Source organism: Taudactylus pleione, unplaced genomic scaffold (genome assembly GCF_031769625.1).
Source record: "Taudactylus pleione unplaced genomic scaffold, aTauple2 ptg000372l, whole genome shotgun sequence".
Classification (NCBI taxonomy): domain Eukaryota; kingdom Metazoa; phylum Chordata; class Amphibia; order Anura; family Myobatrachidae; genus Taudactylus; species Taudactylus pleione.
The window spans coordinates 11,566,424-11,590,549 of record NW_028284773.1 but is presented as its reverse complement, the minus strand read 5'-3'; the positions used below and the strand labels follow the sequence as shown (position 1 = coordinate 11,590,549).

The 24,126-nt window shown below is 42.1% G+C and overlaps 1 protein-coding gene across 1 annotated transcript in view; it reads left to right on the top strand.

Annotated features, from left to right (window-relative positions):
- Positions 1 to 24,126, top strand: part of LOC148508284 (putative cation-transporting ATPase 13A5) — a 157,234-nt gene that overhangs the window by 35,304 nt on the left and 97,804 nt on the right. The window contains exons 4-10 of the mRNA XM_088444741.1: positions 1,569 to 1,726; positions 5,070 to 5,258; positions 8,054 to 8,115; positions 9,882 to 10,032; positions 10,349 to 10,423; positions 12,594 to 12,750; positions 19,453 to 19,570. Coding sequence (XP_088300867.1) covers positions 1,569 to 1,726; positions 5,070 to 5,258; positions 8,054 to 8,115; positions 9,882 to 10,032; positions 10,349 to 10,423; positions 12,594 to 12,750; positions 19,453 to 19,570 — 910 coding nt within the window. The remainder of the gene's footprint in view (positions 1 to 1,568; positions 1,727 to 5,069; positions 5,259 to 8,053; positions 8,116 to 9,881; positions 10,033 to 10,348; positions 10,424 to 12,593; positions 12,751 to 19,452; positions 19,571 to 24,126) is intronic.

Below are 24,126 nucleotides of genomic sequence, written 5' to 3'. Positions count from 1 at the left end.
ACCAACATGTTGGAGAGATGATAGATGTGATTTATTGGCCGCGGGAGTGCACATCTGTCATCCTTCAGGGCCTATCCATTAGCAGATATATCGTTCAATCGTTCATTTTATCTGCTAATGGATAGGCCCCTTAAGACATAACAGTGTGTGAATACAGGGGTGTATCTAGGGATCCAAGCGCCCCTGACAATGTAATGGACTGGCGCCCTCCCCCATGCAGTGCCCTCAGTAGTAACCTTCCAGTAGCAATCCCCCTATGCTGCATTGCCCCCAGTAGTCCCCCCTATACAGTGCCCCCAGTAGTAGACCCTGGTTGTAGTCCCTCTTATGCTGCATTGACCCCAGTAGTAGTCTCCCCTATACAGTGCCCCCAGTAGTAGTCCCCCCTATACAGTGCCACCAATAGTGGCAACCCACCCTAAATTGCCCCCAGTAGTGGCCACCCCTATACAGTGCCCCCAGTAGTGGCCACCACCCTAAATTGTCCCCAGTAGTGGCCACCCCTATACAGAGCCCCCAGAAGCAGGCACTCCCCATAAAGTGCCCCCAGTAGTGTCCACCCCCTATTTCAGTGCCCCCAGTAGTGGCCACCCCTATAGAGTGCCCCCAGTAGTGGCCACCCCTATACAGAGCCCCCAGTAGCAGACACCCCCACCCATAAATTGCCCCCGGTAGCGGCCACCCCCTATTTCAGTGCCCCCCCTACACACACACACAAGGAAAAAAAAATACAACTTACCTGATCCCCGTTCCTGACGCGACCGCCGCTGTCCAGTCAGAGTCCTGCCCGCTCTTCTCCTGCATGGGAGACACATCATACGTCATGACGTCTCTCCCATCACATGCTGTGGGGGGAGCCGGCACACGGAGCTCATGAGTGAGCTCCAGCCGGCTCCCTCCGCGGACGACGCAGCAGCAAATGAGAGTCTGTCTGACTCTCATTAGCTGGCTGCTATTACAAACACGCTGGCTGCGTGTTTGCAACCTGTGTAGGGCAGACCACTATCACTGCGGTCTGCCCTACACTTGTGGGGCCGGGGGACTTGTGCACCCCTTGGCTGCTGGTGGCACTTTGGTCGGCGCCCCTGGCGAGTGCCATCCTGGCCAATGGGTAGATACGCCCCTGTATGAATACCACTAAGCAAATAGCTGTGATGAGTGATATATGGAAATGGAACGACACAGACAACGGTTGTTATGTTGAACATATATTTTAATATTCTTTACTATTTTTCATTCCTTTCTTCACGTTCTTTTGTTTTATATTTCACCTATTTCAATTGATAAGATTAATACATTGAATACATACCAATAAAGTTTATAACTTTAAATTATATTTTTGTGGTCGCCAGTGTTACCTTTAATACCAGTGTTACTGTACCTTTCTCTTCTTTTTTTTGTGTTGAGGGTTAACATTTCTGGGCTGATAGATATTACCATGTAACAGTACACATTTCTAAATGTTGAAACCAAAAGATTTTTTTTTATGGAATGATTGCTGTAAATTTTTATCTTATTTTTTTTGTCAACTGCATGTAAAATTATTTATACCTTGTTTTTAAATATAGGGTTCAACACTGCAAAGGGAGATCTTGTGCGTTCCATTTTGTATCCCAAGCCCATAAATTTTAAACTCCACAGAGAGGTTTTAAAGGTCCTTATAGGACTTATGGTGCTTTCCATCATTGGAGTTATTTATACAGTTGTGATTTATTCAATGAGAGGAGTAAGTATTTTAATTTTTATCTTATCCTGGCCTTTGCTGCAGTTGTTGTTATTATTATCATGTTTAATCTAGAGTGAGACTGCTTGTATTAAGGAGAAAGGGGCTGCTATATGCAAAGACAAGTACTTCTGTCCCAGGGAAAAAATAATGTCAGGCCACATGACAAAACTTAGGTATGTGCCCAGCGCTGCCACTCTATGAGAGTAGAGAGCAAGCCTCAGAGAGAACAAAGGCCTTGGGAAAGGGGGTTGGATAATTCAGGATCACCAGGCACCATTAGCTCACTGCCCTCCATGTAGTTCTGTCACTCTCCACTCCTTTCTGTTAAGCAGCAGTTTTACAGGCATATCTCATTCATCATGAATAGAGGGTGGCAACAGTCACTTCTTTCCTATAGCTCTTCCAGATAGAGAGTAAAAGTAATATTTAACAGCCTCATTAAAATGAAGAGAGGTGGAAAATATTTCTGATCAAATACAAATAATTCAGGATAAGGAAAATGGCAAACACATAATCTGTGTTAATCTCATGTTATTCAAATAGTAGTCATGTTGACTTGGTCAAACAGAAACATATTTGTGAGCATCAAAGTAATTGGCATTTCCATCTACTGTACTCTCACTTTGGCCTGGTCAAAATACCTGCTTGTGTATACATAAAACTGGAATCGGCCCTCCCTCCCCCTCCATCAATCCTAAAATATGCATCTGCATTGGATTTGGAGAAAGCATCAGGGATTTGCAATTTAAATTTGTATTTGACTCAAAGTGGTAATAGCTTGTAAGTGGAAGTTATACTGTACTCTTCATATTCAACATTGAACAATCACATACAGAAGCAGCTATGCCACTCTAGACTGGCAATATACCCTGTGGATGATTAGAAGGATTATGATAACTGGTTCTCCTAGGTGCCTGGCCTTGAACTACTGTTTATAATAACATAATAACAGAGGAGTTTAAATTTGGTGCTGATTTTGATATTTAGTACTGTTGCCAAACCTATTTTGTATACAACACAGTTTAATTATATATTTGAATGTTTAAGATACTAAGTAAAAAAAAGCAAAAATAAAACTGTTTTATACTTTTATTATTAATATAATGAGTATTATATAATTTTCATTTTATGTATATCCTTCTATGTAAAAAAAAGAGTCACCAATTCATCAGAAATAATACTTGCAGTGCTAAATTTATTTTTTTTTCTTCATCTAAAACATGGTTAAGCCAGTAACATTAAGTAGAAAATGCCAAAAAGAGAGGAAGGAAAAAAAATAGGCAAGTTTTCTAAAATATTGAATACATTTTTTTTTTACAGTAAAAGGTACACTTGAAAGTGCCTTGGAAGCAAAGAACAATTTTCCTTATAGTTGGGTATTATTATCCTTTATTTATATGGTGCCACAAGGCTTCTGCTGTGCCTTACAATATACATAAACAAATAAGCACACAAGAAAAACAGTTATTAACATTACCCAACAATGCAGGACCAGGACATGGTTTATAAACATTGCTGCATAACACTTAAATAATCAGCAGGACATCAGCAACCAAGTGTTAGGTGTCGTTATGGGGAATTTAGATTAAATGATAGTATAAGTAATTAAAGGAGAAGCACATGAGGGAAAGAGGGCCCTGCTTGTGAGAGCTTACATTCTAAAGACGAGGGGAAGACAGACAGGGGTGACACAGATGAGGTAGATAGTGAGGAAGGAGCATGGAGCAGTGGGTTAGGATGAGAGCTGGGAAGCTTTGATGAAGAAGTGGGTCTTGAGAGCCCATTTGAAAGTTTGTAGAGAGATGTAGAGTCTGATAGAGAGAGGGAGAGAATTCCAAAGATGAGGAGCAGCACGGACATAATCTTGGAGATGGGAGTGGGAGGAAGTAGTGGACGGAAAGAAAAGTGAAGGGAGATAAGGTCAGAGATGTAAATAACAGTGGATTGGGTGAGGGCTCTGTAAGTGAGTAAGAGAAGTTTGAACTAAGGACCTCGTTCAGAGCCACTCGTAAGCGGCCGCTCGTTCGCTCCGAGCGATGTTCGCACATCTGCGCATGCGTATGGGTTTTAGTATGCATGCGCGAACCAGTCAGTGCGGTCGAAAATCGTGTGCTCGCAAAATAGCGAATGCCTGCTAATTTGAGTGACAGTATGAGGCGTTTGTGGGTGGTAACAGGGGAAGGTGCTTGAAAACGGGGAGTGGAGATCAGAAAGCAGGCGTGCCAAAAGGTCAAAACGGGCGTTTTAAGGGTGTGCATAATTAACAAAGCAGCGTCACCGACCACGTCAGTTGGGTGTCTTTTAGCCAGAACTGCTCGCATGATTGCGGTAGGAAAATGCAACCACAAGAATAGCGAGCAGTTCATACGCCTTTCGATGTACTCGATTAATCAAATAAATAGCGGAGATGACGTATGCGGCGAATGGCCAGGGGGCGTTTTTTCAAAATAACGACCGCATGTTTTGTTCGCTCGTTCAGACATAGAGGCATCAACAGACCGCAAAGAGCGAACGGTCAATTTAAATAGCCACCCCTTTTTCTGAACGAGCGAGCACAAATAGCGTCCGGCTCTGAATCAGGCCCTAAGTTCTGAAGGGGAAGGGGAGCCCGTGTAGCGTTTGTAGGACATGGGCGGCAGGTGTAATGTATTTGGAGAGGAAGATGAGTTGCGCAGCAGCTTTGAGGACAGATTGGAGTGGATAGAGATTAGAGGCAGGGAGGCGAGAAAGTAGGAGGTTACAGTAGTCCAATCTGGAGATGACCAGTGAGTGGATGAAGGTCTTAGTTGCCTATAGAGTGATTCTGGAGATATTTCTGAGATGGAAACGGCAGGACTGTGAGAGCTGCTGGATATGTGTTTTGAAGGAGAGGGAGGAGTCAAGGATAACTCCAAGACAGCGCACTTGTGGGCTAGAGGAGATGGTTATGCTGTCAATAGATAATGAAATAGTGGGAAGTGAGGTTATGCGGGAGGGTGGGAATATGATCAGCTCAGTCTTAGACATGTTAAGTTTAAGAAAGCGCTAGGACATCCAGGAAGAGATAGCAGAGAGACAGCTGGAGATACGAGTGAGAAGAGAGAGGAAGTGGTCAGGGCAGGAGAGATAGATCTGAGTATCATCAGCATAGAGATGATATTGGAGGCCAAAAGAGCTGCTGAGCTCCCCTAAATGTATCCCCTTTATATCACTGTTGTTAGAAGATCAAGCATGTTTGAATTATAAACTATCTTTTCGCTAACATTGCACAAGCATTTATTTCCATGCTATACAGTATATAGCCTTTAAGATAATATTACATTTTACGAATGTAATGTTTGTATTATGTCCATGCATTTCACAGGCTACAACAAGGGAATTAGTGATCATGGCAATGATCATGGCAACTGTTGCTGTCCCTGTCTCCTTACCTCCAGCTTTGACCATCTGCACCATCTACTGTCAAACACGATTAAAGAAACAAGGAATTTTTTGCATCAGCCCTCAGAGGATTGTTTTGTGTGGCCAGTTAAATGTTATCTGCTTCGATAAAGTGTGTTGTCTTACATTTACAGTAGCTGTGAAAAATTATAAAAATATTTCTACTATCATATACACTAAAAACACTGTCTTTGTAGATACATTTTATATCATGCTACTATTGAGTATTCATCACTAGACAACTTTATCAAATGCTTGTAAAAATACATACACTGTGATTATTTATAATGTTTGTCTGTTATCAGCAATTCGATATTTTTCAAAGAAAAACTAAACCCTAAGCATCATACAATCATACTGTATGGAATAATAAAATGCAAAATCTAAAGTATAGCAGCAATAAGGTATTAATCCAGATTGATAATTAAGGATAAATATCCTATAGCATGAGATGATGTCTATCATAGCAGCTTTCTAGTAATATATTTCAAAGCCATAGGGTGGAAATCAATTAGCCATAGGGTTTACCCCAAGATTTCAACTGGAGACAGTCACAGCATAGAGAGAAATAGCAACCGTTCTTTATTGGACCAAATGCAGTCCAAATGCAAAGCGAACACTTTTCTACATAATCTCTTTTTAAGACCTTGTCAGCATATTAAAGATTTCCATTGCCATAATGGAGAATACAGATGCTCTAATTGAACAGAATGGACAGACTACTTTTGACAGAACACAGTATCACCGGATCCTATAACAATATATGAGGGGGGATCCAAGGCACTCTCTCTCTCTTCTCAACATGCACAGGGTTGGCACAAGTAAAGTGAATTCCCATCTGTGCATGTGTTGCACACAAATGGTAGACACAAAAATGGTCAACACATTTTTTTAAAACATTTTTAATGTTAGGGTTAGGCACTTGGGGGAGGGTTAGGGTTAGGCACTTGGGGTAGGTTTAGGCACTTGGGGGAGGGTTAGGGTTAGACACTAGGGGGAGGGTTAGGATTAAATTACAAAAAAAGGTGTCAACCTTTTTTGTGTTAACCAGTTGAACGCCCTTCTGTACTTTCAACTATTTATCAGTTGACCTTTTCTCCTTGTCGACCCTTTGACCATGTCATTCTATTACCTGTTGACCTATTGACTGTTGATCTAAATATTGTTAATCTATTATATCACACCCTTTGCGTGTGCCCCTATTTGTGGATCCGTACAAACCGGAACTAATGGAAACAGCTCTATTAGTTCCAGTTCATACTAAATCCTTTAGGGCAAAAGAGGAGACCCGTGAAGTAATTATGGGCTCCTTAAGTTAAAAATAAGACTAAATAAAAACAACTTTATTGTTACTATTTTTTGTTATTTAATAAAACAATAACTTTAATTGCCAAACTTACATTTGCTGCCCTACTACAACTTTAAATTTAAAATAAACTACACATATTTGGTATCATAATTACTCAGAAGACTACGTGGTAAATTTACTAAGAATCGAGATAGGTCGAGATGACCATCTCGGGTGATTTATAATTTTTTTCCTGCTTGCAAATTTACTAAAGGCAAAGTCGGGTGAGTTAGAGAGAGATTTCTCTCATCTCACTCGTAAAATTAGGGTGAGCTAGCAATCTCGAATCAAATCACCATCGGGCCAAATTGGAAGTACTTTTCACCTAAAACATACATCTCTCAAATTTACCAAGAATCGGGATGACAAGCTCGGGAGAGATAGGAGCAAACTCTCTGTCATAATCACTTTTCAAACTCTCAACCCCCTGAGCTGTGAGATGGTCAGAAACATACACAAATCATTGTGATTTGTGTATGTTTATTTCTCTAAATGGTTAAAATTGGGTTAATTTTTTAAATATAAAAATGTGAGGTCCCCCCCCAAAAGACTAACCAACCCCGGGCTTGCCAGCCTGTCCTGGTTCTTAATTTACAGGGTAAAAAATGTGTAGGGTTCTACTGTAAATTACGAACTAGCACTAGGCAGCAGGGACAGAGCTTCTCAACATAAGGTACCCGTTTGAAATACCTGAAAAAAAAGCCAATACTCACCCTTTTGTCCCTCAATGTTCTCCGCAGTAATCCAGAGGGGCCCGGCTACTCTGTATCAACGCGCATCAGCATGTTGATATAGTAACAATAATGAGAACTCAGGGTTTGAGCTCTCATTATTGACGGGACGTCAGCCAATCAGCGGCGGTTTACATTAGCGGCCACTCATTGGCTGGGACCCACGTGGAGGAGCCGCTCATTGGCTAAGTCCACATGGGTCCCAGCCACGTGGAGAGGGTGACCCCTTTGACCACTGCTGTAACCACAAGGTTAATTGAGGTCACCCTTGTGGTTACAGCAGTAGATACAATGTCGCGGTTCCCAGCATAGACTTCAATGTAGAATCTCCCCATAGAAGTCTATGGGGAGACATGCTGACCGCACACAACCAATTAGCGAGCTGCTCCGACGGAGATGCCCGCTGATTGGCTGACGGCTCCTTCAATGACGGGGCCCATGTGTGCCCCGGTCATTCGCGCGCAGTAAAGCTATGTGGAAACTTACCCTTACATCTCACATCTTAGGTAAATTAATTTTCCTGAATGAAATGTGTAAAAGTTAAATTAAGTTTATTTTCCCTGTGTATAATGGACTGAAAATTATGTGAATAAAGAAACTATGTATATTTAAACAATGGCAAATAAAATTACACTCATGTATTATCCTAGTGTAATACATAAGGATAATAGAAAATGAAATACCCTAAAGTTCTCTGACTATAAAAGCATGAGGAGCTAGTCAGTTCACTTCTCTGTGACTTCTAATATCCATGGTAGGTGTTTCTATAAGTCTTATCTGAAAAATGTAGCAGCAAATTGGCTAACTTATTGCTTTACTTTAACCCAGACAGGTACCTTAACAGAAGATGGCTTGGACTTATGGGGTATTGTTCCTTCCGAAGGAAACTGGTAGGTTTGGTGAGAACCATATTATTGTTTCATTTTTATATCATTCAAAAACGTGTTAGCCATCATTATGGTAACACAATTACTCTGTAATATTATTATATGTATTGGAATGATAATATCATTGAATATACCATATAGCGCTGGGAATAGGGCAATTTTTTTCCCTGTGCCGGACCCACCCCTGAACATGTGATATAAAAAATGCTGGGGGCAGTCAGCACCAGGAAGGAGAGAATTGCCCAGAGCATCCTTATGACGCTCCAAGTGGCTCTACAGGTTGCAAGTTGCGTGCACTCTGGGTGACACTGCAGTATCATTCCAGGCCCTCTGCAAGCCAAATGCAGGTGCCATGGGACAAAAACACTGCCACCATCAGGGCCCTGCACCCTGGGTAGCGACACCACTTGCATACCCCTAATTATGGCCCTGATACCAAACACTTTAGTATAGTATTTTGTGTGTGGCAGACATGCAGTATGTAGTTTATTTGAACTTTTTTTCTAGGTTATTGTGTACACAGGACCGTGTTTTTATAAAATACTGTACCTATGTAACTACCAAGAACTCCTGCATGCTACATTAGGTTTAATTCATCCTTTACCAATTTACAGACATATAGAGATAAACATTTAAACATTCCGTTATCCTACAATTTTGTTTGCTCTTAACACACAAAGCACTTTCAAAGCTATTCTCATGACAGTTCCTATATAGTAGAGACTAAGGGGTATATGTACTAGGCCTTGGAGAGATAGTAAGTGGAGAGAGGTCTATTTACTAAGCCTTTATTACGAGCCGCCATGGTTCGTCCATTTCACAGGATGTAACAGTACTTCCAGAGGGCAGCTCTCCGCTGGTAGCTAGGTGACCAGGATGCCTGGCGGCCACGGGGGTTTGTTGGTCCTCAGTCCGGCATGGATACGTGCAGCGCACCAGCTGTGCAAGATTACTCATCTAGGGGGCTTGTCTGGGCTGTCCTCCAGATTGGCTCCTTTCCCCTTTATCTTGCAGTGAACCCTGTCAGACCATGCCGGTTATAGCTTTTGGCTTGCAGTGTGAGCCTCTGGTTCATGTTCCTGGTACCTATGTTCCTCTGTCTGCCAGTAGTCCTGTTGGTTCCAGTACCTCCTGAGTAGCTGGTCTGCTACAATCCTGATTCGTATCCTGCATTGCTGGTCCTGGCATCCTCCAGCTAGAATCCTGAGTAGCCGGCCTTCTGCAACCCAGATTCATATTCTGCACTATTAGTTCTGCTACACCAGCTAGTGTCCTGCATGTTGACATCGTGCCTGCCTCATTCTCTGTTCTGTGCTAGTACAGAGTGACCCAGCAAGGGGGCAGCAACCTGCCCGTCGGACGCTGCAAAGTCCAAACTTCCTTGCAGGGGTCCTTAGCGAAAACGACCAGTGGGTTAGACTCCGCGCCCCCGGTCTGTGTCTCCGCCAACACTTAGTGCTAGCTTATGGGTCCTCGGCCTCTTTCAAGTACGGCTAGTACTGCTGCACTTAGTCTTCTACAAGTCGTCCCCAAACTCTACGGATGTGAGAAAGCAGCAGTTAGTGTCTCTATGCTGGCTGAGCGGTGGCAGACATTAGCATATTTTTGCATCTTCATTGCGTGCGATAACACAGCTGTGAATTCAGTTGCAATCCATGCTGAATCAGGTTCAAAGTTCTTCATGAAATCGGAATGTTACAAAATACAAGCTATAGTTGAGTTCTCACCTAGGCTCGTCTACTGAGCTTTTAAGTAATTTTTCATTCTAGTTTTCAGGAAGCCCACACTATTACACCTGGCTGTACTTTACCCTGGAGCCCTTTGGTTGGAGCAATGGCCAGTTGCCATTCATTGGTTCTAATGAATGGCAAAATACATGGAGATCCACTGGAACTGAAGATGTTTGAAGGAACAAGCTGGGTAATATTTAGTTATTATCTAGAAAATATAGGTAAATCTACCATCCCCAATGCACAGACACATTTACACGATCAAATAAAGGTTACTTGGTCACACATATGGGGCACTCTTGTAATTTTGGCCTCACCAGGGCTCATTTACAAGCAATGCATTTGGATGCAAAATTTGAATTGAACCACAACCACCAACCTGTAATTAGTTTTAATCTAGGTTGTGCAAATTCTAAAATAATAGAAAATATTGCACAATGATGCAGTGCCAGCAAATAAGTGCAATTATAAATATATATTTTTTTCTTTCTCAATTTTTCCTGTAGGAACTGGAAGAGTTTAAGGCAAATGAGAAGTCTAGCTCATGTACAGTTGTTACCCCAGGATCAACAGCACAATGTGTAAGTTGTATAGCAACATTATCATCATTTAGTAATAGATTTAGCAGATCTTTTAAATTATATTTGTAGAATTTATAGAATTTATAAATCAAGTATGTGCCTGACACGAAGATCAGGTACTATAGATGAAGTGTGTTCAGCATTTAGCATGTAGAAGAATAAATAATAAAAAATGTAATGTAAATGTAGCAAAAAACTTCCTTAGTTAACATGTACACATATATTGAATAAGTAATGATCAATTGGATTTTTAGGATCAGCCTATCTTGGAGCAGATATAAAGTACAGGCCATCCCTAGTCACAACAATGATGGCTGCCCCAGCCCCCAATTTTGTTTTCAATGTTAGGTCATATACATTAATTTGGTAATTTTCAGTATAATATAAAATGAAAATAAGTAATGATCACTGATATTTTGTTTTATGATTAATTATGCATGTATATTTACTAAATAGTGCAATAAGCTTCTCATAAACATAATTTCTTAATAATCATTGTTAAGCAATGATAAAGAATGAAGACATCTCTCCCATGCTCGCTGGAATGCAATATCTAATCCTCTTCAGGGCCAAAAATGCGTGTTCAGCAGAACAGTATGATATCTTGAGTGGAGTGTGGACAGGTCACTGAATCTGAAATTCAGTTAAAGAGATGCCAGTGATAACTGGAGAGGCACCCACCAGTCCCACTTTCTGCTTGTCCTGCACCAATCTGGATGCAACCTGATTGGTCAATAATTTCCCAGTGACTACAAAACGTTTCCACTGTATTTCCACTGTATTGTACTATACGCCATCTTGAGTGGAGTGTGGACAGACTGCTCATTTCCTACCCATCCACACTCTACTCAAGATGGCGTATGGTACAGTACATTGGAAATATTTGTAGTCACTGAGAAATTTCAGACTCACAGTAATAAATCTAGTATCTGAGTGCCACCCCGAGCAAATGGTCCCCCTAGGCAAGATCCTCATGTGCCTAAAAGGAAATTCACTACTGGCCTATACAAGATACTGTACTCAGTTACAGTATGTCTCTATTAGTCTACAATCATTTCAATAGTTACTGTTGTTGTAGATAGTCTATCAACAGCCAGCCTGACGTATATGTTCCAAACCAAAAGTTGCCCCCATAAATATATAGCACCCCTTGTTTTAGATTTTGCTTTATTTAACTGATTGACTGTAATGATCTTTGTTATTTTAGCAAAGCAGATTCCTAACATGAATGAGGTCAGCTAGTTTTAATGAATTTATTGGACTTTATTCGCTAATTTGATCCTTTATACTGTAATTCATTTGGCCCAAGTTCACCTATAGTATATCTACAGTATATGAGGGGTTTGGATTTATGATTGAATGCTGTTCCATTGAGAATAATTGATTTGCTGTCAGGCTGTTGTTTGCTGTTCCATAGTCCACCATAGACCTACATAGAGCTGCAGATGGGTGACCCAGCCTTTCAATATTATTGGTGAGAATCACAAACTCAGGGCACACTATGTATAAGAACAAGTATATATCTAAACCTAAAAGGTGAATTATACAGTAGGGACGCCAAATTCTATACACCAGGAAAGTAATCTGTTTATAGATTCAGTATGTTGTAAATGTTAGAAAACAAAACATTTGAATGGTAAAATACTTAGTAACAAAGACTGCGATTTCCCTTTGTAGCCTGAAACTTGTACTTCATTTACTTGTTATAGCAGTGCTCTAGTTATTGTTTTGCTACCATGCTATTTGTGGCGTCACATATACCTACTAATAAATAAGATGAGCAAATTTCCAGGAAAACATTGAATGAATGAGGTTTTGTACTGGTCTCATCAGTTTTGTACTAGAAGAAATCAGTTTGCAGAGGTGCAAAGTACTGACAGCTTTGCCGTTCTGGAAGGGATGCAGTCAGGAAGCCGACGGTCGAAATGCCGACCGCCGGCTTCCCAACTGTGCAATCCTGACAGGGGACTAATGATAGGCGTCGAAATCTTTGGGAAAGCATTCAATACTGTATTTTATGTCATAATGTGAAATGAGGCAAATACAGTAGCAGAACACATTTTACAATTTCACTCGCCTCTGACTGGCAATAAATTAATTCTTATAAGCAGCAATAAATTCACAAGAATATTTCTAATTGTTGTAACACTGAATATTGTTTTCCTGAAAGGTACCAGTAAAAGGACTCTGCATTTTACACCAGTTCCCATTTTCTTCCAATCTTCAGCGCATGTCTGTCATCACCAAGGTATTAGGATTGTCCAAATTCATTGCATTTATGAAAGGAGCTCCAGAGGCTGTGGTTCAGTTTTGCAAGCAAGAAACAGGTATTATATGTATATACTGTTAATTGCAAAGTACAAATCAGTGGTAGAATTATATAATTACTTGTATTGACTTTATTTAGCATTCAGTCTATGAATTTGCAAATAACACTAAGGGCTGTATTCAATTAGTTTCGCGTCCGCGATAAAATTTCAACTGCACGACTTTCTGCCTACATCGCGTGTTTATCATGCGGAACTTATCATGCGCGCCCCCGCTCTTCACCCTATTCAGTTCCAAAACCACACGAAAACGGAAGTCAGAACAGGCGGAAAGTGCTGTCAGAAATGGGGAAATCAGCCTGACCCCCCCAAAAGGTGCACTAACATTGGGGATCAATGTAGATGTGTCTGAATAGCCCTAATAAAGCTACGTACTTAAGTTGTTTCACTAGCTTCTTATTAGCGCCTTTGCACAAGTGGTGAAGAATGGCATTAAGCAGTATCTTTTGGGGAAAATAAGTAGTCCTGTCAAATTTGGGGTAGCTGAAAATGGGTGATAGCATATTTTAATGTCTCTAAAGTGAAGTTTTATAAAAGTGAAATTCCTCCGTCATGCAAACACCTGCAATCCCAAAAACACTAAGCCACTTCTTAGAGCACCCCCAGAACCTTATTTCGCTAGTTTTTGAAGCTACCCCCCCACTTTGTGCTTTTTCGACCCCCAAAATGAAAGTACTTTTTTAGGGTGTTCTTGAGGTTTTTTCAGGAATTTTTTTGACGCAGTCCTTTGGGGGGCTGTCCCAAGGGTTCTGAGTGGTTTTCCCACCTTTGCACCCCAAAATAAAAATGTTACACTTCTGTTCTCCTGCTATTCAGAGGCGAATCTTTTTCGCCTATTACATTGCATTGACTTTCCGCCTACGGGAAACCCGGCTGGAATTGAATACGGAGATAGGTTTCCGACATGAGAAAAGCCCCGATCCACGATACTTTTCTGCGGATCTCGGCTTTTCGCATCTAATTGAATACGGCCCTATAACTCACAATTAGAAGTATATCAAGAGTAAATATAGTTTATTCCAATGGGTTTTTGAAACATCTTGCTGCCTTAAGCTGTGGTACAGTAGTTTTATTAGATAAACTTCTGCTGTATCATTGATGGGCACTTGATATTAGCTGCTCACAGAACAATGGTATCCTCTTCTGTGTCTACATTAACCAAATCAAACCAAGCCCTAAATAGGTAGAATCTCAAGCAACAATCAAATACATCAAATTGAAGCGAATACATAAAATTACTGTCCGTAGTTAACTATAGTTAGTGGATGTACACACAAGGGTAGAGATGTGGTGATGTGGGCATTCTTGAATATAAAATGCGGACAAATAAGTTAAAACCCCTAATCTGTCTAGACAACTCCATTTCTCTCACACTATGGGGTCTATTCATGATGTTAATTATCGGGGTCCGAATGGACCCCGATAATTAACATTCTAACTCGACGCAAGCACCGGAGCAATTCATCATTGCTCCAGTGTGGGGACAGCTGATCCGAAATTTAGCTGTCAGAGCAGTGAAACAGGTGCGCATGTGTGACCTATAGGTCATGCATGCGCACAAGAGCCCCAACATCCGGTGGAAGGAGCTGGACATGGGTGGAGGGATCCCTCTTCGCAACCTGGGACTCCTTCCCATAGGGAAGGAGCGGGTTGCGAGGCCCGAGCGGGAGCAATTGCCATCTGAAGATGCACTCAAGCTCCAGGCCATTCCACGAGAGAAAGGTAAGCAGGAAATATTTGTGATATCTACTGCTTTACCCTCTTGATGAATGGCCGATAACTTAATTTCTACTATTGCAGGTGAAAATAGGCCCCTAAGCCTTTTTATAGTAATCCCATATATACTAATATAAGAAAACGTTATAAAATATAACATTCCTAATTATATTAAAACCTTTACTGCAATCATAGGATATACACATGTGAAAAGTATATAAAAGCCCTGAGAGAGGGGGGGAGTGGTTAAGGGGTGGAGATGAGAGGATGGGGTGTTTTTAAGAGTTTGTAAACCCCTTCTAAATCCTTAATGGTCTTTGTGTAAAACAGAAAAACACATGTACTACCATTTCTGGGGTAACAGAGGTAATTGCACTGGCTGCTTGCACTGAGGGCCTGACTCAGCAAAGAACGCAGTTGCTAATATGCATGCAAATTGGTCACAGTGAACGTGCGTGAACTAGCTGTTGCGATCAGGACTGTGATTGCAGAGGCTACGCAGACCCATCGCAGAGTGACTGACAGGAAGTGCAGTTTGTGTGGGTGGTGACAGGGGGGTGGTCGGACAAACGCAGGCGTGCCAGTGCGCTCGCACGCTGTTTCAGGGGCGTACATAAATTATCCACTGCGATGCCCTACGCAGCCTGATGTCTCATAGTGTGCGTGGTTGTTAGGAATTTCTGAGTAAGGTCGGAGCTTGTGCAAGTGTGCGTGAGGCTGCAATGGTACCCGATTGTACCGATGGTTTCGCTATTCTGCTAAGTATTATGCATGTGTGCAAATGTAAAGTGGGCGTCCTTATATAGTGCTGAGTTTGCATTACGATCAGAATGGATTAGCTTGCTATCGCACTTGAACTGCGTGCGTACGCAATATTGCGATCCGTAGTGAATAAGGCCCTGAGTAAGTAACAGTGTTATATGTAGATGTTTGCAGGGTAGGATATCTATGTAAATAAAGGGCCTTATTTGGAGGTGTAAAATAAAGTCCCTTTTTTTGCAGAATGACCTTGCGAGTTTTCACACTGCGATATTTCTGAGCTGAGCATAAGCAACTTTGAGTAACTACAGATAATGGAGAGTGAAAATAATGATCTCAGCCGAATTTCCACTTGCAGGTGACAGGGTGTAACTGGGCATTTACACTTAGGGCCATATTCAATTAGAAGCGAAAAATCCATTGTCGGACTTTTTGCCGTCATCAGAGGTTTTGCCGGTGAAAACTTATCGTGCTCGTCACTGCTTATCCCCGTATTCAATTCCAAATCGTCGAAAACGGGACCCGGCGAAACATGAAATCGGTGAAAAGTTCTGTCAGTTTTGGGGAAATCTGCCTGATCCCCCCTAAAAGATGCGCTGACATAGGGGATCACTATTGGTATCCCTGAATAGCCCTGCAGGAAGTATTTGGCCACTTTAAATGGTCTCAATAGGTGCTATCTTGCATCTTTTAAAAAGTGGTTAAGAATAGCATTTTGGAGTTTTTTGTGTGAAAATAACTTGTGCCATCAAATTTGGGGTACATGAAAATGGGTACTAGCATATTTTGAAGTTGCAAATGTGAAGTTTTAAAAAACGTGAAAAATCCACCTGCAGCAACCACTTGCAATAAAAAAAAACACCTGGGGCATACTTGGGGACCCCCTGGAGTCTATTTCGCTAGAGTTTAACTTTGTACCCCAACTTTGAATTTTTCGCCCCCAAAACGAAAGTACTTTTTTGGGGTGTCCAGAAGTCTTTTTTTTTTTTTAAACATTTTTTGACGCAGTTATCCTTAGGGAGGCTGTCCCATGGGTGCTGGGTGTTTTTTTTTTTACTTATACCCACAAACCCCAATTTTGCACTTTTTTCCACCGGGTATTCATAGGCCAAACTTTTTCGCCTGTTACAGTACATTGCATTGCATTGCATCTGCGAAAACACGCTACAATTGAATACGGGGATATGTTGAAACAAGTGAAAATGACTTGGTCGTCGAAAAAGTATCGCCGAAACTGACCTTTCGCTTCTAACTGAATATGGCCCTTAGGCTAAATGATATGAGACAAGGCTGTGTAGGAGGAATTGCTTTCTATTCAGATATGTGTGTATGCAAGGACCTGTCTGATTCCAGATGGATGTCTTGTACCAAATACAGAGCTGGAACTAATGCATGCTGATAATGATGACTACTTTCACAAACGGATTGATAGAGGCAGCCAACTGCTGTATGAATATAGATGAAGATCTGTATTAATTTCCAAGCACTCAATATGGCTGCTCGCACCCTATTTGTGTGTAAATCTAGATCATGTCCAAACAAACAAAGACTGTGATTTCCCTTGGTAACCTGAAAGATTACTTTATTTAATTGTTGTACAGGTGAATTAGTTACTGTTTTGTTGAGTGGTGTTTGTGGCATCACATACCTGATAATAAGAGAGAGTAAGGGACTAGCAGGAGCTAATGAAGAACATGCAAAGCCTGAGAACAGGAACAGAAGTGTATATTGCTCATCACTCTCAAATAACATATAAGTTAATGTACAGTAAGAACAGATGTCCAAAAAAAGTTCATATACATTATTCCCTCATTAAGAATTAAGGCTGGCCATCTTCTAGAAGCCATGGGTATCTGGAAGCCAAAGGCCTGGAAGCCAAAGGAAGAGGTTCAGGAGGCGCCCTTTAGTGTCTGCAGCCAGACCATGTACCTGGTAATGCACCTGTTAGTTGCTTATCAAGTAACTGAATGTAGATAAATCTCTACTGAACCTGAATAGACAGTGTGTGACTATTTAGAAGCGCTACTGTAATGGCATCAAAGCAGTATTGAAGAAATTATTTAATCTCTAGAATCTCACATACAAATATCATAATTAACCTGAGATCTATAAAGGACAAATCCAGTAACTAATGAAGATTTAGTCATTTGTTTCAAAATTACACTTATTTGACCACAATAAAATTTGTACATGAAATATAAAAAAAAAATGAATCCTGTATATGTTATTCTGTCAGGACAACAACAAATATCAGACAAAACAAGAGAATTCAGCAGTAAGGGAAGATAGCAATAATGAGCGCATGCGAAAAATAACTGCACTACTCTCATATACATTCCATTTTGAGACTTCATCAGGGGATCACATCACACCACACACAGAGACAATTGAGTGAGAAACCATTTCATCTGCCAGAATTTTTAGAACTATGTGAGGAAAACCTATATAAACACAGAGAATATACAGGGGCAAAATTCAATGTTTGGGGATGAATATTACAATTTCTAGCACTGCTCAAGCACCAATGCTGAGCATACTCAACTATGGGGGGATTCCATACAGGAAGTTTACACATGCTTGGAAAAACAAGCAAAGACCACAGCAATCCCCTTTGTAAAGGATCTGCTATGCTATACCGATATACCCTCATACACTATGGCATCACTCGTGCCAGACAGCCCGTCTCTTCGGGCCAGTTCACCGGGTAACACAATTGGTCCAAGTGTCTTTTTCACTGGAAATGTGTGTCTTATTCACACAAATAAAACAATAGGAAGAGAACAAACTACTTTGCTAGGTTGCACTAATCAATTTGATGTGCGACATTTGTATATCTGTGTGCGACTGAGTCTGAGGGGTCTATTTATCAAGCAGTGACAAGTGTGGAGAAGTGGACCAGTGGAGAAGTTGCCCATAGCAACCAATCAGCTTTGAAGTAGCATTTATCAAGTACAGTATATAAAATAATAGGTAGGAGGTGATTGGTTGCTATGGGCGACTTCTCCACTGGTCCACTTCTCCACACTTTTCACTGCTTGATAAATAGACCCCATAATCTCTATACGAAGTGCTACGATGCAGTGACCGTAGCTTTTTCTCATGCCAAGTTCCGTTGTACTTCATCTGTGACTTTGGGCCTGATTCAGAGTTGAACACTATTCTGATGTTCACCAGTTGAGCGATTATGGGTGGTTTGCGCATTGCGCACGCGCTGTGAATGAATTGTAAACGCACTTGCTGTGAGGATTCACTTGCAATTGATTGACAGGAAGAGTCTATTTTGTGAGTGGTTACAGGGAGTTCCGGCCAAAACGTGGACGCGTCGGGGCCATTTATTGGGCGTGCACTAGCCAGCGTCTGTGATCGCGCACACAGAGAACAATGCTCCAGCATCTAAGTTACCGCAGCAATTCTCAGTGAACATAGACTCACTCAAGGAGTCGATGGTTTGAGGATCTGCCTCCGATGCTGCGTTTGTGTACGGCTACGAGGGCTCTGGAGGGCGTCTCAATACAAATTCTGCTGGCTGATGTATTAACATATTGTAGCAATTGCTAAGCGGCAAAATTCGCAAATGCGTTAGCATTAGCATACAACCCTGAATCAGGCCATTTGTACATGTTTAAACTAATTCATTTGTGGTTAGTTGCAGCCCAGCGTCTGTAGTACACTTTGAGCTGTGTTTTGCTGCGTCTGGGATGCAAATAAGATACAAAATGTAAATGAAAAGATGATACGCTACCCCTCATAGCGCAGCTCATTGGCGTCTTGCTCCATATGGGGAATATTGAGGCTATGGGGTAAATTTACTAAGATGGGAGTTCTATTTAAGAAGTGATGTTGCCCATAGCAACCAATCAGATTCTACTTCTCATTTATATAGCACCTTCTAGAAGATAATACCTGGAATCTGATTGGTTGCTATGGGCAACATCACTTCTTAATAGAACTCCCATCTTAGTAAATTTACCCCTAGGTGTATGAGGACACATCTATAGATAGTGGTAAACTTCTAAGTTGTTAAAGACTATGCTGAGTGGGCCAGGGAAAACGTCCCATCAAAAAAAAAAAGAATGTTGGACAACTTTGCTCTGGAATAAATATGTGCAAACAGTAATTGGAAGTCAGGAATGATTCCTGTAATAATACTGTCATTCCTGCTGGACCTACATCTAACTCTGTAAGATGTACTGTCATTTTTAAAGTTGTTGAATTTTTTTTATCCAGTTCCAGGCAATTTTTCATACACACTCAACCACTATACAATGCAAGGCTTCCGTGTCATTGGGATAGCATACAAAAAATTGGAATTTAATGAAGATGTGAAAGTGGAGACATTAAGAAGGTATTCAAAGTAAACATTTATTTAAGTTCTATATTTTCCCACATATTAAAATTATCTCTATTTCACATGATACCATAATGCATTTGGTACTTCTATCACTTTTTGGACTTCATCAGGGGGAGGAAGTCCAAATGGCGATAGAAAGACAAAACGCATTGGGACACCACTGAAAGCCTTACCCTCTGCTTGCTAATGGTATCTGTAGTGAACCACGTCACAGATACACAATATCTTTTAATTTTAAAGTACCGTATGTGAATTATCCTTTGATTTTTTTTGTGTGAATAAAAAGGATCACATTTATATAGCTTTCTTATTCCCTCATCCTGAATACTACTATTATCCTTGTGATATGACATTGACCAGACAGGTAATAGTTAAGCGCGTGTCATATTTTAGCTGGTACTGTATGCAATGGCTTTACACATTGGGATTTTGAAAATTATTCTGGAAATAGGAGCCTATAAGGCAACATGTAAGCAGTTGGGTTGTCTACTTCTGCTACACAGATGAGTGCAGGGTATTTGGTGCACACGGGCTCCTGGGTCCAAGGAGGCCCCACACCACACATCCGGCACCCATAGTATACTTACCTTGTGCCGGCAAGCGGGTCCCTCCTCCTCCACTGCGCCATCTTCCCAGTGACAGCTTTGGGAAGATGCCGCCATGCAGTGAAAGCAAAGACTCTGGCACTGTTCCAGAGTCTTTGCTCTAGTGCGCATGCGCCCTCTGCCAGAATATCTCTGGGAAGATGGCGCTGCAAAGGAAGAGGGACCCACTTGCCAGCACAATTTAAAATGTGGGGCTTGGGGGGCCCACTACTCAAAAGAGGGAGCCCACTGCACACTGGCCCACTTTGGCATTAACACACCCCTGCTTCTAGAAATTTCTCCTGGTGGAAAACTAAGCAACTTATATTATTTATTTATTATTACCAGTTATTTATATAGCGCACACATATTCCGCAGCGCTTTACAGAGAATATTTGGCCATTCACATCAGTCCCTGCCCCAGCAGAGCTTACACTCTAGGGACCTCATTCAGAGGCGGTCGGAGGATGCAAGCGGTCGCTCAGAAACTGGGCGGCCACTTGCATCCTGACTGCCCGCCTCTGCTGCGGTCGTTAGACCATCGCGACCACCGGGGCTTACGACGAGACCCTAGGGTAGGGTCTCACTTGTCGTAAGCCCCGGAGAGCTTCTGGCTCTGTCAGAGCCGAAAGCTCTCCACTGACATCACTAGTGATGTCAGTGGGGCCTCCCCCAAACGGTAGGCGTTCCCATGGGAATGCCTCCGTTTGGGCTGCCACCCCCCGGCCCGCCTTCCAAACGGGGCGAGCTGTCAATCAACATTGACAGCTCGCCCCCTTTGGAAAGAGACCCGCTACGACCAGCGCTGTCGGTCATAGCGGGTCTCACGCACGGTCTCACGTCGTAGACGTCGGTCGTAGCGCTGTCGGCCGTACGGTCTCACGTCGTAGACCGTACGGCCGCCTCTGAATAAGGTCCTATGTTCCTTATCACATGCTCACACACATACATACACACTAGGGTTAATTTGTGTTGGGAGCTAATTAAACTAACAGTATATTTTTGGAGTGTGGGAGGAAACCGGAGTACCCGGAGGAAACCCACGCAAGCACAGGGAGAATATACAAACTCCACACAGATAGGGCAGTGGTGGGAACTTATATAAAGCACTTGTACTTTATCAGTGTTACACTATGTTGTACTTTGAAAGATTTTGGAGAATTGAATATTAAGGTGGAATACTGTGCCAAAGGATAACCATATGGGAACTCAAAGATCACCTTAGATAAGTCATATACTTCTGGTACACCTTCATTTTCTTTGGTTTCACACATTTTCTAAGAATTATTCACAAGCCTAATAATGCTACACTAGATGGCGCTACTTTACATCCATTTGAGACACACACTCTGATTGAGCATGGATTACGCACAGATTGCCAAATTACTTTTTTTATAACAAAAAAACATAATAATTTAGGATATGGGGGGAGATGTATTATACCGACACTTAACGTGCCGCTATAACGCTTCCTCCTTCGCCTCTTTACCGAGTTGCTAACATCTCATCAGCCGGAGCAGGGGATCCCGCTAGAGACCACAGCGCATCAGCCTAGTGCTGTGTCTCAGTCCCGGCCGGCTCCACTGAGAATGCGCGAGATCCCGTGTGCAGCCTGGAGCCGGCAGCCACTGCAGCAGGGAGAGGGCATCGCCAGGCTGTAGCTGTCGATAGCGACAGCTGCAGCGGACAGAACGGTCAGGCAAATTGACCGTTCATACATAGCCCTGGCGTTCGGTGCTGCTATCTTGTATAGCGCCCCTGACATTTACCGCCCAAACCCCCATTGTTCTGTGACTAATGTTACAAAATAAAATGTTAATTTAGGGGCTAATTCTGAGTTGGGTCTCAATGCAAAGCAAAAAAAAAAAAGCAAGTAACTTTGCACCTGGACAAACCATATTACAAAGCAAGGGGGGCAAATACATTTATTATTTTTGCATTCCCGATAATTACTGGCTGTATTTGCATGTAGCCCACAAATGCTGGACAGCTTTATTTTTACACTGCAATTTAGATTTGATTTTGGACATGCCCTTCTCAAATCTAAATCTGGCTGCACATTTTAAATCTTACCACATCTATAGATAGCATTGCCGATCGGAAACAAGCAGAGCTTTATTTATATGGGGAATGCAGTCAAACATCCGAAATCACCATTTTTGGAACTAAGGGCCAGATTCAATTACAGGCAAAAAAAGTCGTGGCCGGTGAAAAGCATTCGTTGGTGCGATGTTTTCGCCTCATTCGCCTGTTTGTATATGAAGTTATCACATTGCGCGCTCCTGCTGTTTGCCTATTCTTTTGCAAAACAGGCGAAAACACGGACGTGCGAATTGTGTAACCAGTGGCGGATTTTGCCTAGGGGCTGCGGTGCTGCAGCCCCCCAGTAAAATCCGCCACCTCAGTGTAGTCAGCACTACACTGTGACTTGCAGTGACTTCCCGTTGGCAGCACTACCTGCCAGTCACAAACAAGAAGCAGTTACAGGGAGGGGAAACACTTCCCCCTGGGACTGTCAGTCCCAGGCTGCTATTAGCAGAGAGCGGCTTCCAGTAGGAAGGCGCTTCTCTGCCTTTCCGCCAGCCCTACTCGGCTCCTAAGGGCTGCAGATGATGCAGCCCTTTGGACGCCGGTGATATTATGCGCATGCGTGGCTCTCTGCCGCTAGTGTGCATGCGCCGTCCCGGCGACTGTCAGATCGATTGCTCAGGCGCCGGGATCCGAACAGGAGAGGAGCTGGTGAGTTAGTGTTTTTTTTTCTTATGCACCCTCTAGCTTTTGGCGGTGACAGCCCCCCTCATCTAAGAGTGTAGGGTCCGGCACTGGTTGTAACTAGCCTAACTAACCCTGGTAATCATTATAAAAGTGTATTAATAGCTCTAATGAAAGTATTCTGCTCCTAAAGTGAGTCAAAGGGTTGTTATATGCACTTTTGCATTTGTGTGAAAAAATTATATAAAAGCAATTTCTTGGGTGATAAATAATTGCTGTAGTTAAATTGGGGGTACATGTAAATGGGTACTAGTATGTTTTGGAGTTTATAAAGTGCATTTCTTTAAACTTGTTTAATAACAGCTGCTGCAGCCCCCTGCAATCCTAAAAACACCTGTCCATCCATACAGCCCCCCAAAATAGCCGTCCCAGTACTTTAGACACTTTCTCCATTACTTTTTTTACATTTTCGCCCCACAATTTACCTAACATTTTTTGGAGGTATTTCGTTTTTTTTTGCCTTAATAGTCATTGGGGAGGGGGGGGGGTGTCCTGAGGGTTCTGAACCAAGTCCCCACATTTTTAGCCCAAAATAGAGATTTTGTACTTCTTTTCTCCTTCCTTTGGGTGGAGAAGCTTTTTCACCTGTTTTAGCCATGCGAAAACGTCCCGGAATTGAATAGGGCGATACTTTGGAAAGTGGCGAAAACATGGCATCGCAAAACTTTTTCGCCGATCATGGTTTTTCGCTTCTAATTGGAAACTGTCCTTAGACAGCTTTTTTGAGGATAGTGCATACTGCCCTTAATCTTGTTTGCTTTGCACTCAACTCAAAACCAGCCCCTAATTTGCTATTGATTGTTTCTCACCTTAAAGTAAGTGGGAACATTTACTGTATACTTACTTATGTACTAGAAAAATATGTGTAACCCATAACACCTGGACCATACCTATCAATCGTCATGATTTAAACTAGTCACGATTTTATGAAATTGTCTCCATTTTATGGGACTGTCCCACAATCAGGACTTTTTTCTTGATTTGGGGGGTGTTGGTACCTATTCCAATGCTGCACCCCAAGTAGTCAGGTGCCTTCATGGCATGCAGCTTAGAAACTTGTGTTCATGTGAAAAAAGGCGGCTGGGTAAAGGGGCGATGCCCACCAGAGGCTTCTCCTCATCCACTGATTGCCACAACCTTGATTTTGCCTCCTCCTGTGAGCTAGACATTAGAGACATTTGCTTTTATTTTCTC